The sequence below is a fragment of the Cydia strobilella genome, chromosome 21 (assembly GCF_947568885.1).
Source record: "Cydia strobilella chromosome 21, ilCydStro3.1, whole genome shotgun sequence".
NCBI classification, from domain to species: domain Eukaryota; kingdom Metazoa; phylum Arthropoda; class Insecta; order Lepidoptera; family Tortricidae; genus Cydia; species Cydia strobilella.
In genome coordinates, this window is record NC_086061.1 from 7,260,219 (window position 1) to 7,277,942 (window position 17,724).

General features: G+C 38.2%; 2 protein-coding genes across 3 annotated transcripts in view; one reads left to right on the top strand and one right to left on the bottom strand.

Moving 5' to 3' along the window:
- LOC134751152 (zinc finger protein ubi-d4-like) overlaps positions 1 to 4,439 on the bottom strand; it is a 35,482-nt gene extending 31,043 nt beyond the window's left edge. Inside the window, 5 exon segments of the mRNA XM_063686518.1 lie at positions 1,535 to 1,738; positions 2,333 to 2,513; positions 3,831 to 3,924; positions 4,049 to 4,158; positions 4,318 to 4,439. Of these exon segments, the coding sequence (XP_063542588.1) occupies positions 1,535 to 1,738; positions 2,333 to 2,513; positions 3,831 to 3,924; positions 4,049 to 4,158; positions 4,318 to 4,373 (645 nt within the window). The 5' untranslated portion in view covers positions 4,374 to 4,439.
- A 333-nt stretch (positions 4,440 to 4,772) lies between these two features.
- On the top strand, positions 4,773 to 17,360 carry LOC134751150 (nuclear transcription factor Y subunit gamma). Of its 2 annotated transcripts, none has more exons than XM_063686516.1 (8): positions 4,773 to 5,042; positions 5,630 to 5,765; positions 7,110 to 7,295; positions 9,435 to 9,563; positions 15,110 to 15,187; positions 16,131 to 16,226; positions 16,431 to 16,538; positions 16,796 to 17,360. In XM_063686516.1, the coding sequence occupies exons 1-8, from the start codon at positions 5,017 to 5,019 to the stop codon at positions 16,865 to 16,867; spliced, it is 831 nt and encodes a 276-aa protein (XP_063542586.1). In that variant the 5' UTR covers positions 4,773 to 5,016; the 3' UTR covers positions 16,868 to 17,360. The 2 variants fall into 2 exon arrangements, with proteins under 2 accessions (XP_063542586.1, XP_063542585.1); XM_063686515.1 differs by having other exon boundaries at positions 4,774 to 5,042; positions 15,110 to 15,196; positions 16,137 to 16,226; positions 16,796 to 17,359.
- Positions 17,361 to 17,724: the final 364 nt, after the last annotated feature.

Sequence of the window (17,724 nt, forward strand, 5' to 3'; positions counted from 1 at the left end):
TGATAAGGGTCGAATCAATTAATCCAACAATGATCTTTAAGAACCAATCGTATGTATACACAGAGATAGATATAACTCCGTAATAGATGGATACAGTCTAAGGGAAAAACCGTGCCTCGAAAATCAACAAAATTTGATTCTCGATCAGAGGGCGCTACTAGCTTTGGCCTACTGTCGTATAGATGGCGTTGACGGTTTCGTTTGTTATTTAACAATTTAAACGCATATCAGTGAAAGAACATGAGTCAAAATCATAAAAATAATTAATGCAAATAAAAAATTTTTTTATCCATATTTAAATACATTTTATCGTATTTTTATTAATCTTCATTTTTAGTTTTAACCCTTAAATGCATGATTTTTTCTTTTTGCCTGAAATTAATATATGTCTTACATAATTGTTTACTGATTCTAGGAAAAATAAAAATATAAATTAAAACATCGATTTTCACTGCTTAACCAGTATTAGAATTTACATAGGGTAAATAATAATTTATGTAAATTTATACAATTATTGGTAAAAGATATAAAAAATCTTACTACCATTAGAAATTTATACTATTTGTAATATACCTATAATAAAGATTTTAAATATAAATAATTACAAACCCCGAAAAAACCGCCTAAATTACATATTAAAAATCATTAAATTTTCCCAATTTTCCGCCATTTCGTGTTAAAAGAAATGTAATTTTTTTAAACTTAAATACTGCGCAAATTTCAATAAAACGAAGGAAAGTGTATTCATTTACGATCAAAATAATTATACAGGACCAAATAGAGTTTACCTAATTATGCATAAAATTATATGTTTTTTGTTGTGTACATACATACATCACTATGCATTTAAGGGTTAAGGTGTGTCGATAGATGGCAGTGAATTTACTGTGGTTACAAAATCTACTATGACAGTACCGCTCTAACTTATTATATCCTCTTTGGTATACATTACTACATGCACATTATGTGCAACCACACAAAAATGTGTATTATGTTATGCAATTGTTGAGATCAAATTAGTTAGAACATGTCACATTGGTAGCTTCTCAAAAGTATGAAATTATTAGTTGAAGCTAACTGGCTAGCTTGCACTTTCTATCGCCATTGTACCCACGTCTATAGTCTATGGCAGGGGTCGGCAGCCGCGGCTCGCGAGCCGCATGAGGCAGTTATACCTCACTGCGGCTCTTTAAGGGTCGGTTGCACCAACTGTTAGTAATCGTTAAAGAGTTTATGGATAGTTTCATAGTAAACCGCCGCGGCGCGCCCGGTGACGTTGATCAGTATGTCAAGTGCGGATGGTGCAACTGGCACTTAGTCACCTATAAAAGTGACGCTTGAGAGTTCTAACACCACTGAAAACAACATTTGCGGTTCTTTCAATAGAGCTTCCTAAAACTGGTGATTTCTACTGCAGTTGGCTCTTCTTCTCAAAAGTTTGGCAACCCCTAGTCTGTGGTAGTCGCTTACTATCAGGCGGGCTGAATGCTTGTTCGCCACCGAACCAAATAAACATTAATAAATGGTAACTCACCGCTCTGCCTCTCTTAGCCGGCGTATCATCCGGCTGCGATTTCCTAGTGCGCCCGCCGCGGGACCCCGGACCCGTAGGCGTGGCGCCTCCTCGCCGCTTACGCCTGTTCGCGTATGTGTCGTCGAAGTAATCTTCGTCAGACTCCGCATCTTGGTCTTCTCCGGCTTCTATCTCCTCAATGGCTAGCTCGTCGTAGAACCATTCCTGCGAATTGAGGTTTTGTTTTTACCTTCTCAATGTATTTTGAATTTTTATTGAATCCGCCTGGCGAGAAAATTGACGCGCGAAACAGCTCGGTCGGTGGAGACGTGCCTTGCGAGAGGTAACGCGGCCGAGGCACGTCTACAGTCTACACAGACCGGGCTGCTTTGCGCGATAATTTCCTCGCGTGGCGCTTGGTTCTGTTATGGAGCCACCTAATAACCAAGTTCCAAATTCAAAAACATAAGTAATAAATAATATAAATAAAATAATTAATAAATATCAGGGGACATGTATACATAGAAACTGGAGGAGGCTTATACCCAGATAGGGGTTCCTATACAAGAAAATGATGATGAAAGAAATGAATAGGTAAAGCAAATAACCTGAGATGGGAAAAGATAGAAAACACCCATGACTCGGCCATCATCCATATACATCACCCATTATCAATTTGTGAATAAGAAAAATTTAAGTAATGCAAAAAAAAAATTTATGATATAGGAGGCAAACAAGCAGACGAATCGCCTGATGGTAAGCGATTACCGTCGCCCATGGACACCCGCAACACCAGAGGGGTTAACTAATTCTAAGTACCTTAGGGTCATCCTTAGCAGCAGTTTGTGATCCATCCCGACTGTCTTCCCCGACCAGTGCCTCGCCGGGTATCCCTGAACTATTCTCACCCTCCCCCGTGTTGTCGGCCAAGTCTGATGCCCCGCTCCAGCCCCATCGGGAGGAGGCCATGGTGAGGTACTGCCGACGGGCTTTGCGCCATCTACAAACACATATATGAATATTAAATGTTACATTTTGGATATTGTAACTGCGTAACTAGCAAATGCTGTAAGATCCATTTTCCTTGTTACAATGTTTGAATTTAGAACTCTTATAGACTTTATTAGTTGCGCGTTATTAAACTATCCCGGACAATATGGAGTTTGTTTTTAAACCCAATTTTTAATAGCATTACTAAATTTAAGAGATAAAAAATGGTAATACAATATATACATACACTGCTGGGCACAGGCAAAATAATAAATAACATAATAATTATGAATCAATATTATAGGGACATTTTTCCACAAATTGACCAAGTCCCACGGTAATAGGCTTGAGTCGGTCATGAACTAAGAACTGTTAAGAATGAAATCCCGTGAAGGACCGAAAGGAACTAAATCTTTTTGCACACTCTTAATCGGTCTTTAGGTCCTTTAGTTCAGTGGGAGTGGAGAGCGCTTGACTGAGTGAAACGGTAAATGGATGGAACGAAACGGTTGGCACTGTCCCTGGCACGAGTGTGAATGAGATGAATGAACGACGTGACACTCCTAAGCCCGTAAAATACGAAGGAAAATCAAATATTTTTCATAAATCTGATATTTGTTTTTTTTTTTTTGTATTGTTAAGGTGTTTTAATGTTTGATATCGACAAATCGTATTGTACAAGTTAAATTGTATTCAGATACTAAATATTGGAAAAAATCTAATTCCCGGCTCTCGACAACCGAACTGAACTAAAGGAACTAAAAGACCGAACTAGTTCGTTTGACCGATTGACCGAGAGCGGAGCGTTCTCTGTAGTGACCGAGCAGGCACAAGCCTACACGGTAAGCTCTAAAAGGCTTGTTGTGGGTACTCAGACAACAATATATATAACGATACTTACACAACGACTTAAATACATAGAAAACATCCATGACTCAGGAACAAATATCTGTGCTCATCACACAAATACATGCCCTTACGGGGATTCAAACCCAGGACCATCAGCTTCACAGGCAGGGTCACTACCCACTAGGTCAGACCGGTCATCTTCGTCAGGCATCCTCTTATATTTGGGAGGAAATGGGTTCTGTGCAAGTTCAGACATCTTTCAATTATTTTGTATGATGATTATAAATGTTTCTATAAACATTTTATTGAGAGATACCCAGTCGCTGTGTGTGTGTGTTATCCATGAAATGATTCCCAGAATATTATCATAGTAGTCACCTTTGATTTTATTAGTGAGAACCTGAAGTGCCATACTGGGTGCCCTAGTTTTGTAGCGCTTTTTTTATTAACTAACAACATAATGCGTAATAACTATTACCTCTGTGCAGGATATGTATAAACTTGTCCCTCCTTCTGACCCGGCATACGCTGCTTTCTGCTCATAAACAAATTGCAATGTGTCTGAGCGACGCCTAAAAACATAAGAAGAAGTATTACATCAATCGCCCTCTCTTTCCCTCAACAGTGATTCACATAAACATGGACACTGGACAGAGACGAACTATGCAAAATGCAAAATCAATATTTTTAACATACCTGTTTGGGTGTCTATAAACGGCATACGCATCCTTCTTTCGGCACATAGTCGTGTATTGAATGTTGACGAATTTTCTATAATTTCTTTATAACTAGGATCACTGAGAAAACTGAAACAGGAAAAGCGAAAATACGTAAACAAGCGATGTCGAACTAGTTTAACCAATCAGGACATTCAGGACTAATAACCAAGAAGTTACATGGAACTTTAGTTGTAAAGAACATCTGATTGATTCTAATGTTAAACACATAAGAATTATTGCAATTACCTCTCAATTTTTGCTAAATTTGCTGGATTCACGATCCGAATCTCGGCGGCCGCCATCTTAGCAGACGCTTGAGCTTGGCTTGACGCTTGACGTAAATGACATAAAGACGTTTCTGGTTTCTGGTGAAGTAATGACGTAGCCTTGATTCATTTTTTTTTTTTTTTTAATTTATTTCATGACCATGGATACAAGTCCTTCAGTCGCTCCTTGATTCATTTCCCGTCAATGTTGCCTTTAAAATAAATGTTCAAAGGGCTAACTCGGCTCTTAATAGAAATTATCCAAGATCTAGGCTGAGAGTAACTTAATAAGTTCAGCGTAATTAGTTTGAATGGTTAAAATAATTTTGAAGTCTTGAATAATGTATTCATTGTAATAAAGTTTTAGTCAATTGTTACATTACCGGAAGTACGATAAACCAAAAAGAGCATACAATAATCTATTATAGCAACACCATCAATACGTCAAGCTTGTGACTGGTCATCGGTGGACGAATCGTGGAGGTGGCGCATTTTCAGTAATTGGTGATTGGAGATCTCCAAATATTAGTTTGATTATTGGTTACTGTGTCCCATTAACTTTGGACCGCGGCTAATATTTTTCTAAAACATTTTTTAATTAATTTCGTTTTCGTTATTGAATTGCTGAACTGAAATTTATTTAGACGAGGTCGTCCATTATCCGTGTTTGTAATTCAAGATGTCGGTGTGCTTCTTCGTGCCTGCGTAAGTTCCTGAATAGTTCCGATTAATCTTTTTAATTACCTACTTGTTTTTGTTTACTACGTTTAGTGGTCTCTATTTTCTATTATCATAATATTATAGCTCATCTAGCCAAGTTACTCCGTTTCGTCTACTACCGTAAAAGAATACAATGTGATAATGTCCAATATAGACCCGGCTTTACGTCTTTTTATTCAAAAGATAAACCCGAAATGATAAAACATTTTACTTGTTTTTCACTTTTGAAATCACGAATGGAACTTCAATTCTAATGGAAAGTAAGTATAAGATTGTTCTCATATAAAGAAACTATTTCTAAATTAAGCTATAGGTTGTTAATTACTATAATAACCTACTGATTATTAAATGAAAATGATAGCTATAATATTTATTTGTAAATAATTTTTTTTTTAATAGGTAGTCATGATTTATAATCCATTTTGTATTCCTTGTTATTTTTATAAAGTATTTTTTTTTTCTCTAGATAATATATCAACTATGATGGTATTATTTCTTGCAATCCAATTACATACTTATAATTATAAAGCTAACTAGTTTATAACAATAAAGATAATGAACCATACTTACAGTGACCAAGCCGGGACCTCAACAGCGGAGGAGTCTCTTGATCAGGAGGGGCCAGCAGAGGACTCTGCTGACACCCAGCATCAGAACCTGCAGCAGTTCTGGGCCAAGGTCACTGATGATATCAGGAAGGTCACTGCGGTGAGTGTATACATGATTATATTATAATGAACCTCAAAGATGTAATGTAGGTAACTATATAAACTTTAGTATTTTCGGTTCAAAGGTTAACTGTTTTTTTTTGTAAACAAATATTAAAAATTAAACAAACAAAAGTAACAAATACATTATATTAAATCTTACACAAATCAACCATAGTCTCACAGGATGGTCAATAAAGCTTGTGTACTAGCAGAAGATACATATTGTAATCTTTGTAGATAAATTTTATATTAAAGGAAAAAATGGAAAAAGTTACACTTCGGGCATAGGTTACAGTATCGCTCGCAAACATATCTGCATGTTAAAATTGTAGATAAAGATTAATACATAGTAAACATCCCTAACTCAGGAACAAAATAAATATCCATGATAAATACAGAAACAAATGCCCATGCCAGGATTCGAGCTGCATAGCAAATGACACACTAGTTTCCCAACTTGCAACTTCTAACCTGTCTTGAGCAGAGCCTATTGAAAAAAAAAGAATATCAGATTTATAGGGTTCTGTACCCAAAGGGTAAAAACGGGACCCTATTACTAACCCTCCTCTGTCCGTCTGTCTGTCACCAAGCTGTATCTCATGAACCGTGATAGCTAGACAGTTGAAATTTTCACAGATGATGTATTACTGTTGCCGCTATAACAACAAATACTAAAAAATAAGGACCCTCGGTGCGCGAGTCCGGCGAGCTTATTGTTTTTGTACTGCCTGTTTTATTTTTAAATAAATAAATAAATAAATAAATTCTTTATTCAGATACGGTGTTCCAAATTTGTTAGTTTGTTACTTAAAAGCTAGGTTATTTATATTAAAACTATTTTTTATTACACACTAATTTAAAAAATATATATCCCCTGAATGGGGGTTTATAAGTGAGGACATCCAATGTCTTTGTAAAAGACTGTCTGCCCTGTCCGCTAACATATTTAGTATGCTGCGGTGTCAGCATGATTGCATTTTTATCACCTGTCACTATGCCTGTCACTTTCGCACTTACATACTTGTTAGAACGTGACAGGCGATAAAAATGCTACCGTGCTCAGCCCGCTGTTGGCACTCCCCTGTATTCTGCTTCTGTTGGACATGATCTTTTTACGCATCATCATCATCATATCAGCCCTTTATCGCCCACTGCTGAGCATAGGCCTCTCTCTTTTTACGCATAATGGCGTGGAAGTCCTCTACGTGTGCGTCGGTGAACATGCCAGATGCACTGCAGAATCTAGGGAGCCCCATCAGCACCCTAAACATGTTATTATAGAGGACTCGTAAGGCGCTGAGGGCTCTCTGAGTATAACTAAACCGATCATTTTTTATTTTAGGAAGACTTCAAAACCCAAGCACTACCACTGGCCCGCATAAAAAAGATAATGAAGCTAGATGAAGAAGTGAAGATGATTTCTGCCGAGGCTCCAGTGCTTTTTGCAAAAGCGGCTGAAATCTTCATTCATGAGCTCACCATGCGGGCTTGGAACCATACTGAAGATAACAAGAGGAGAACTTTGCAGGTATGTACTTACACTATTTACTATTTACCGTAATATTTGCTCAAAATAGCCAACCACGCCAAACATTGCTTGTCCATATCGAATTCCTAACAATGGTAGCCTTTCTTCCATTATTAGTATAAGATAGGACTGTAATAGTTTCTTGAAAAGGGGGCGTAGGCGTGGCCCTACTCTTACTACCCCAGGGGGCCTAGCCACCTAGCAGAGACAACAATCGCCGCACTAATGGGAAAGTGATAGAGTGCCAATAGCGTTTCGTTTCTCTGCGAAAGATTGACATCTTCACTAGGTCCCCAGCTTCTCTACGAAGCTAAGCAAAATACTATACCAACTCAGTTCAGGTAAAAAGGATACATGAATGTATTCAGAAAGTTGTTTAGTAGCGCCAAAGAGAAAATCTACAACTAGTTACTATAGAAATTTTATGGTCTAAATGTTGGTTCTTGTTGACTTTGCTTCTATATAACAAATCTTAAATAATTATCACATTTTGAATACGGATCGCATCTTCAAACTTCATTCCTCAGTACTATAGAAACAGCAGAAATATGATATGGATTTTTTACAGTCTTACCCTTTACCGCCTACGGAGCCATATATGGCAGATATGATATTCAACTCTATTGACAGCTGTTAAAGTTCAAATTTAAACAATAGTTATTTGTTATACAAGGGTGCAAAGTTGTATTTTACCCGCGAGTGTGGAATCGAAACACGAGCAAGCGAAATGATTCTATAGTTGAACTACGAGCGAAGCGAGTGGTTCTAAAATAGAATCCTGAGCGTAGCGAGTGTTTCAACACACGAGAAGTAAAATACATTTGCACCCGTGTGTAACACAAAACTTTTCACCTCACTATAGCGAGGAAAGTGCAACATCCACAGGCGTTAGATCATCTTTATCACTGGAATCACTCATTTTTTACGATATTATAACAAAAACTCTGGAAATTCTGTATTTTTACGTGAGAAGTTCTTCTTCTTCTTCTTTTAAAATTATGGCTTCAGCCCAGTGGGACTATTTCGCCAGTATCAAGGTATTGAGAGGTTTACAAACGACAAAAATTGTACGGTTGTACAAGACAGTGTACGGTGATTTGTTAGCTCTTGTAAATCGATAGAGCTTTACAAGAAGCACGTGGACTACCGGCCGTTGACTCCAAGATGGTGGTTAAACGCGCTTCAAAATTAATTCTCCATTCACTGCACACTACCACATTAGTTTACTGTATAATAAGCTATCGATATTACACTTTAAACAATATTAATAAGCAAAAAACAAAGTAATTAATCACGATGCTAACTATCAAGATGGCGCTCGAACCGGAAGTCACGTGAGAAGTTATTAAGTAAAAATTTTGTTGACAATGTTGACATTTCTGACGTATGAAATGTCAATGATGCGTTTTGGAATTGCATCGACTCAACTTGTGCGTTCAGAATTATATTTAACATCATTATTAAAAACAAACGTTTCTTAAATAAAGCTAAATTTGGTATTTTTTATTAGATTCTCAAACCATTTGTTTAATGATAATTAATATCGAACCATAGAGTAACTTATACTAGAGCGGTACTGTCATAGTAAATTTTGTAACCCCAGTAAATTCACTGCCATCTGTCGACACACTTTATAACTAAAAATGAAGATTTATAAAAATACGATAGAATGTATTTAAATATAGATAAATGATTTTTTTTTTATTTGCATTAATTATTTTTATGAATTTGACCCATGTTCTTTCACTGATATGCGTTAAAATTGTTAAATAACAAACGAAACCGTCAACGCCATCTATACGACTGTAGGCCAAAACTAGTAGCGCCCTCTGAACGAGAATCAAATTTTCTTGATTTTCGAGGCACGTTTTTGCCTTAGACTGTATCCATCTATTACGGAGTTATATCTATCTTTGATCGAACGAACCATTATTATGAGCGTTTTACGTTTTGTTATCTGTCAAGCTACTTAAACACGCTCCATCCAAGGTCAAATTACTTTCCCCACTAGTGGATAAAATGCGTTTTTCCCCGCTTGTTTTAAAGGATAAAAAACAACTTTCCGAGCTAGTGAGGGGAAAATATATTTTTATTACATGCAGTAAGGGGCTAAATAAGGCCAATGTTGTGTATTTGCAGCGCAACGATATAGCGATGGCGATATCCAAATCCGACCAATTCGATTTTCTAATCGACATTGTGCCACGACATGAAGTGAAACCGAGCAAGCCACGAGAGGATCCTCCGAGGCATACCGCCACCGAACATGTGAGTTATTAAACTGAACTGGTCTGAAGAATCTAAGTATTCAGTTCAGTATTGTTAGGGTTGGTTCCGTACCCAAAGGGTAAAACCCTATTACTAAGACCGCTGTCTGTCTGTCACCAGGCTGTATCTCATGAACCGTGATAGCTAGACGGTTGAAATTTTCACAGATGATGTATTTCTGTTGCCGCTATAACAACAAATACTAAAAACAGAATAAAATAAATATTTACTACGGGCTTCCATACAACAAACGTGATTTTTCGGAATTTTCTGCGTAATGTACCATTCCACCCTTCGTGCGCAAGTCCGACTCGCACTTGGCCGGTTTTTTTAAAATCACAAACCGGAGGCGCCATAAAATATACAAAACTATATCACATAGATAATAAATTGGGGAATCAGTAGGACTATAACATTGATGTACTTGATTATATAGAAATGGATTGTTTCTTGGAAAACACAATTCCCTTAATGAGGGCGCCACTGGACGGTCGGCGCCATAGACATAGTATATACAAGTAGTTATAGACATGAAACCGAGCGACCAGGGGTAAGAGAAAGACATATTCATGTATTGACAGTATCTCAGAATAATGACTAAAGCAAAGAAGCCGGGCAAAAATAAAAGCTTGGTAAAAGATATCGTATTCACAACACGTTATTACTTTTTGTCTATGAGTGAGTGAGACAACAATCCGCAAGTTCTTTCGTTTTTTTCAGTATTGTCATAAGATGAACTGAGGGAAATGTCAAATGGTCCTATGTGGTTCTATAATATAATCCAGCCAAATTAAATATATGTTCATGAAATAAAACTATGAAAACGGATTATATCGCGTATATTGAATTTATAATACATCCCGACGTTTCGAACTCTTTACAGCGTTCGTGGTCAACGGGTGACTGAGGAAAAATTACAAAATGCAAAAATACCCACATACTAAAATAATGAACAATCATAGACTACAAACTTTAAGGCTGGTTGTACATGCAAAATCGGTTCATAAGGCTAGTTATACACTATAATTATTTTTCAAGTAAAGATATATATATATATACGCGATAAAAATAAACTATGCCGGCTCCAACCCTACACCACGGACCCGAGAAGATTTAATTCCCTCCTAAATTGTAGGAGGGTATCCCAATATGGGACCGGCAACAAACTCGGCGGGACACATCTTTTCAAAACATCAGAATGTCCAGCATCATCCAACACTACGGTCTCACAGTCTATGTCTCGCTTGCTCCTTTATCAGGTGGACTACAGGATCCCAAGCTGGTGGTAGAGAAAAGCCATCTTCCCTATTAAAGTTTGGATATTTCTTAATCTCAATGGCCTCGCGCAGCATTCTGGGTATGTAACGCTTCTCCTTGGCAAGAACCAGAGGCTTATCAAACTTGATTGAGTGATTGGTGATCAAACTTGATTGAGTGACATCTTCTTCATTGTCACAATTCCTGAGGCCTGTAAAATGCAATACCCCTCTACAGACTGCAGGAGTGTACAGGCTGGACTGTGAGTGTGGCCTATCATATGTCGGGCAGACGAAACGGAGCATTTCCACTCGGGTGAAGGAACACATAGCTGATGTCAAGCACCGTCGACCTAGGTCTGCTGTCTGTGAGCATGTCATGGATAAAGCCAATCACTCAATCAAGTTTGATAAGCCTCTGGTTCTTGCCAAGGAGAAGCGTTACATACCCAGAATGCTGCGCGAGGCCATTGAGATTAAGAAATATCCAAACTTTAATAGGGAAGATGGCTTTTCTCTACCACCAGCTTGGGATCCTGTAGTCCACCTGATAAAGGAGCAAGCGAGACATAGACTGTGAGACCGTAGTGTTGGATGATGCTGGACATTCTGATGTTTTGAAAGATGTGTCCCGCCGAGTTTGTTGCCGGTCCCATATTGGGATACCCTCCTACAATTTAGGAGGGAATTAAATCTTCTCGGGTCCGTGGTGTAGGGTTGGAGCCGGCATAGTTTATTTTTATCGCGTATATATATATATCTTTACTTGAAAAATAATTATAGTGTATAACTAGCCTTATGAACCGATTTTGCATGTACAACCAGCCTTAAAGTTTGTAGTCTATGATTGTTCATTATTTTAGTATGTGGGTATTTTTGCATTTTGTAATTTTTCCTCAGTCACCCGTTGACCACGAACGCTGTAAAGAGTTCGAAACGTCGGGATGTATTATAAATTCAATATACGCGATATAATCCGTTTTCATAGTTTTATTTCATGAGTAACTATCGCGGTAACCGAAGACAATATTAAATATATGTTCGTTATTTCACAGGTAGGTGTCAACTGTAACAACTTGACATAGTCGTATTATTTTAGTTGAAATATTTCGGGATGTTTCAGCGGTCATCTTGGTTTATTTTAATTATATTGTTGCCATTCCTCAAAGATTGTTGGAAAACGTGCTGAGTTTTTATTTGTAATGGTTTGAAGTTCCCTTTGTGATAATGTCTTGTGTGATCGAGGGCTGTAAATCGCATACAGGAAGAAAAGAAAATACGCACGGACCGATAACCTTTAATCGGTGAGTTTTGTTCAATTTTGAAGAAATTAATTTATAGGACCTGACCCTAAACATAGAAATCGATATGTTGTTTATGTAATTATTACTTGCATTCAAGTCTATATAGATTTTTGCATATATTTTCGAACTTTTCTGCTAAGTATGAAAGGTTATATTTTTGGCATAGTGATGTATCGACCTCAGATCAATAACCTATCGACATTTACAGCTTTCTTATAGTTTGGCCCAGGACTGTCTCATTTTAATTGATGAGTACAGTCAAGGGCATAAATATATATACATTCCCAAAGTCTCAAAAATATGTGTACGCTCAGACAATAAAATCGTGTTCACATACTTTTAAGCCATTTGTCTGGATCGATATTTTTGCCTTCGACTGTACCTATAGTTTTCTTTGTTCTTACTTACTGACAGATTGTGTTTGCCAGACTATAGTTTAATACTAAAAACCGGTCAAGTGCGGGTCGGACGCGCGCACCAAGGGGACCGTACTTTTTAGTATTTGTTGTTATAGCGGCAACAGAAATACATCATCTGTGAAAATTTCAACTGTCTAGCTATCACGGTTCATGAGATACAGCCTGGTGACAGACAGACGGACAGCGAAGTATTAGTAATAGGGTCCCGTTTTTACCCTTTGGGTACGGAACCCTAATAAAAGACATGAATGATCATTGATGAATGTTCCTTTTATTAATATTGTTGGTCACAAAACTCAACTTTTTATTTCAGATTTCCAAAGGACGAGGAATAGGGGATATTACTGCAATGTTCTGCCACCAGAGTGCAGCACTAGCTTTTTTAGTGCACCGTAGAGTAACTTATTCATACTGTACCTTTAACAGGTTTTTGACAAGTTTTCAGGGGACCTACCGGAAAACTCGAATCCGAAATTGCGTTATCTAGCTGCCTCTTTATCGCTCGAATACGCAAGAGTGACAGAGATGTTAGATAACGAAAGTTCGATTTTCTTGTTTCGCGATAGACTCAGATTGTGATAGTGGCGCCACCTACGCCGAGTTTCGCGTAATATTCCCTATTATTAAATAAAAAAAATATATTACACGAACGTTTTTTTTTCTTCATTTCCTATTTGGTACAGTCAGCTGCAGAGAAAAGGTACCCCACGTCCATACTAATTTACAGAACTTTGTATGCAGGGGGATGCCTTTTCTCTGCAGCTGACTGTACATGACTAGAAACTATACTTAGTCTTTTAGCATTAGAAAAAACGGTAAACCATTTCCACGTGTCTTTTTATTGACAAGTTTTTTTAAAAATATAGCAATATTTTACTTATGAAAGCAAAAGTATGTAAATGATCGTATATTATATTTGTTGTCTTATTTTCAAAGTGTTTTTCGATGAAACGACACGTTAAGATCGCTCGCCTTCTTTCTAATGATAAAAAAACGAGAGATATAGTTAGACGGTTCTGAGTGGTAGACTGCAAATGAGATAAAAGCTATATTAGGTACATGCATTAATCCTCATATCAGGCGGCTCTTTGATTCCAAGGATTGCATAATTTTTATACTTTTTAATGATTTTTAGAATATGAAAATTATAAAAAGTATAAAAGTTATGCAATCCTTGTATTCCACGCATTTCATTTCATTTCAACGAGCCGCCTGCTACAGATTTCTTGAAATTGCCGCGTTTTTTCAGGTTCGACTTTCATTAGCCAGACTATTATCAATTTGCCAATTTCGTGATTATTCTTTTACACAGCACATAAACTTATGCATAATTTATCGATATAAAAAGTCGACACAGTTACATCCCTAGCAAATTATCAAACTTATGACACCGTACGTAAATGAGAAATAACAAGCATATATGCATCTCTTTTCGGCACATTATCTAATTCGTAAGGAAGTAAAGTACGGGTATACATATTAGCGAAGCATTTTTGCCCGACTTCTATGCTTTAGTCATTATTCTGAGGACAGTATTGTTTCCTGTATGACAGCATAATCCTTTTGCTCTTTCACTCTTATAAATTTCGGTATTTCGCCATCGCCTCCTTGCTATGATGCCATAACCCGACCATGAAAAAATGCCCGGTCGGTGATAAAGACAAAGCATGGCACTATTTTCTCTTTCCTCTTATAGGAATCGCAATAAGACTATCTTTCTCTATCAAAGAGTGTCAGGCCCTTGGTCGGCGCAGTCTTAAGAGGGCCGGTGTCGATTTTAGTCGCAAAAATGTAAAATTGATAGATTTAGTCGGTGAAATTGTACACCTTTTGTTACCTAATTGAAATAACAAGTACTGGTTTGTATTAGCGCATCTTCTTATCTTACCTTTTATCAGATCAATTTCTTGAAAACAGACTCACTAAATTAATGTTTGCTTTTCTGATGGACGTTTAGGTAAACGCGCGTAAAGCACTGATTTTGTCGCTATTATTTGTAAATTTCGTAAAGTTTGGACTGCTAAACATGGTAATTTTGTATTACACATATCCTGTACTTGACGTTTATCAGACTACATTTTTATTATTATGACTTTGAAGTAGTGTAAACGAAATCAATTTTCTCCAGAAATTACTTCAAAACAAGTGACAATTTCTCTGAAAATCGACTTAATTTCAACGTAATTTTGATACTTAAACAATCTATAACATTTGTTGAAACTATTTTTATACATCAATTTGTATAATTTACCACCATAAATTTTTGATGAATTTTTAAAAACTGCCCCTTCTTTTCATTTATTACCGGTGACGCACGCTTGCGACCTCATTATTAAAAGGCAAGATGAGAAGACGTGCTAATAGAAACCAATACTTGTTATTTAGATATTACGTAACAAAACGTGTATAAATTCAACGACTAAATCTATCAATTTAAAATTTTTGCTCCAAAATCGACTACGGCCTCTTAATAACTCATTGTTGTCAGTATAGGTAGTATTTTACTACAACTAGTATCTGTTATTTGTACATTAACTACATTAATACATAATAATTGTCTATTTCAGGTGGTGCAACAACAGCAAACGTTGCCAACTTCAAACCAGCAGCAATTTGTCATACAGCCGTGCGCTCAAGTTGTGCAGGTACTTATAGTTACACCGTCCTTTATACTACGTCGGTGGCAAACAAGCATACGGCCCGCATGATGGTAAGCAGTCTCCGTAGCCTATGGACGCTTGCGACTCCAGAGGTGTTACATGCGCGTAACACCATTTGCCATTATTATTTATTACTTTAATGTATTGTCCCATTATACGTCCCATTACTGAGCCCAAGCCTCCTCGTCCACAAGAGTGGCATCTTTACATAGACTTAGCATTACATAGATCAGCTATACGCGTGCGCCCGTGCCGTGAGGGACAAAACATACGCAATGCGACAATATGATTGGTCGAGTAGATTTGTAGCCCACCCATAAACCATACTAAATTTACGGTGGGGAATAAAAAAAAAAGTGAGACTGTGACAAGAACAAACAATAATAGCGCTTTCTCTGCTACTCCTACTGAAAGATACATAAGACTATCCCGTTCGGTCATTTCCCCCGCCCCTCATGACCGATCCAGTTATACTAGATTTATGCATCTATCTACTGTGTGTGAAATAGTGTCACAGGGCATGCTCTCGGTACTGATTTTATATTAAAGAACCGGGAATTTCACAATTCCAGCCATACAAAATCGATACCTGGGGCATGTGTTAAGTGGCACCCTCATCCTGATGGCGGCTCTACAAGACACGACGCGTGCATTGGGTAGACTAAGTGCCAGTTGCACCATCCGCACTTAACAGACTGATCAACGTCAACCGGCGCGCCGCGGCGGTTTACTATGAAACTTTCCATACAATGAAATTTAGCGAACTCTTTAACGATCACAAACAGTTGGTGCAACCGACCCTTAGTCGCAAAAAATGTGATCCCTTGAAAATTATGGTCAACATCATAATTAATCAAAATATGTCTAGCGAAATTCGACCAAAATTACACGAATGACCCTTTTTGAATGTATTATTCCCTTGTTTCAGCAACAGTCGCACAGCGCGGCCCCGAGCGTGGTGCCGCAGCCCGTGACGCTGGTGCAGCAGGTGGTGACTCCGCAGGGCGACGTGCAGCAGCTGCCGGTACAGTACACTATCACTCTCTCTCTCTCTCTCTCTCTGTCTGTCTCTAACACACAGACTGCTATTACCGGACTGTTTTTCGCCTAAGTCCTAAGTATACCGAAAGAAAGAAGCTATCGTAAAAGTGACCCTATTGCAAAGTGAAATTAGGCAACTTTCTTTTGTAAACTAACATGCTTACATATGCTGCATGGTTGGTTACAGTTGCAGCTAACGCAGGCGCAGCTGAACATGATCCGGCTACAAGTGCAGAATAATCCCACGCAACCCATCATCATACAAGCGCAGCCACACAACTCGCAGATTATACAGGTGAGCTTTTGTAAATCAATAAATTTTCCATTTTTCCAATTATGACGTCGCAGACGTCACTTTGCTACCTGGGAAGTGAAGTCTCGATAGCTCAGTTGGCAGAGCAATGGGCTAGTGGTCTAGAGTCGCGAGTGAGCCTCGCTCGAGACAGTGATTTTTATTAAGTCCAACGACTGTATATATTATAACCTATCTACCTGTAGTTATAATATCATTGCTTAATTTCCCCACATGCATCACGTACTATTCTGTGTCAGGTGTCATCGCAGGCGCAGCATCAGCCCCAACAACAAGTGTTCCTGCAAGTAGCCAGCCAGGAAGAATCCTAGTAAACTCGACTCGGGACTTCAGACACGAACGTTTTTTTTGTGCAGTCTCGTAAAAACAACTTTGAAGACTAGTTCCTACCAACCAGTTTCAGTCTTTAAACTCAGCTACCTTCGACTAGAAAATCAGAGGGCTTACCGCGAACCACGTTCGACGTGTTGCCCCCCTGTCATGCTTACGTACGAATTTACAAGTGCGACAGAGAGGCAACACGTTCAACGTGGTTCGCGATAGGCCCACAGCAACTTCTTTACTAACCGCTTAATAGGTGGTACAATCGCCATCAGATATATCGGAGCGGCCAATGTGCTCACAAATATCTGAACACGTCTCTATTGTGAAGGCGTTAGTGCGTGGTCAGATACTTTTGAGCACATCGGCCGCTCCGATATATCTGATGGCAACTGCCTATAAAACTCGACGAAGATGGTTCGAGAAGCTCGAGAGTATGCGCCATTAACTGATGACAGAAGCTATTAAACATGAAAATGTACAGTTATGTGATTTTGTAAATAATTTATTTTATAATATATTAAGTTTAAAATTAATGGAGTTTCTTTCAAACGGCGTCATGAAATAATTTGAGAAACACTGGGATAATTCGGTTTCGGCATACTATTTAATCATATAGCCTACAAAAGTCCCACGACACGTCGCCAGTGACGTCGGGTAAAGTGGCGCGACGCTGCCGGTCTTCGCTCGACATGTCGGGCGACATTGCGCGCCTTATCGCCGCTACTGCTACTACTGCACGCCGACTTGGCAGTTCCCATTTGCAGTCCGTCTGTCTATGGTGCGACTCTCGCACGTTTTGGGGCAAGAAATCGTACGCGATAATCGTCAGGCGAGTATCAAATAT

Excerpts from the sequence above, each read along its gene's own strand:
- LOC134751150 (XM_063686515.1), top strand. The coding sequence starts at position 5,017 with ATGTCGGTGTGCTTCTTCGTGCCTGC. Across the intron at positions 5,766-7,109 it reads ATATCAGGAAGGTCACTGCG|GAAGACTTCAAAACCCAAGC; the intron begins GTGAGTGTATAC and ends TTTTTATTTTAG. Across the intron at positions 16,539-16,795 it reads ACAACTCGCAGATTATACAG|GTGTCATCGCAGGCGCAGCA; the intron begins GTGAGCTTTTGT and ends ATTCTGTGTCAG.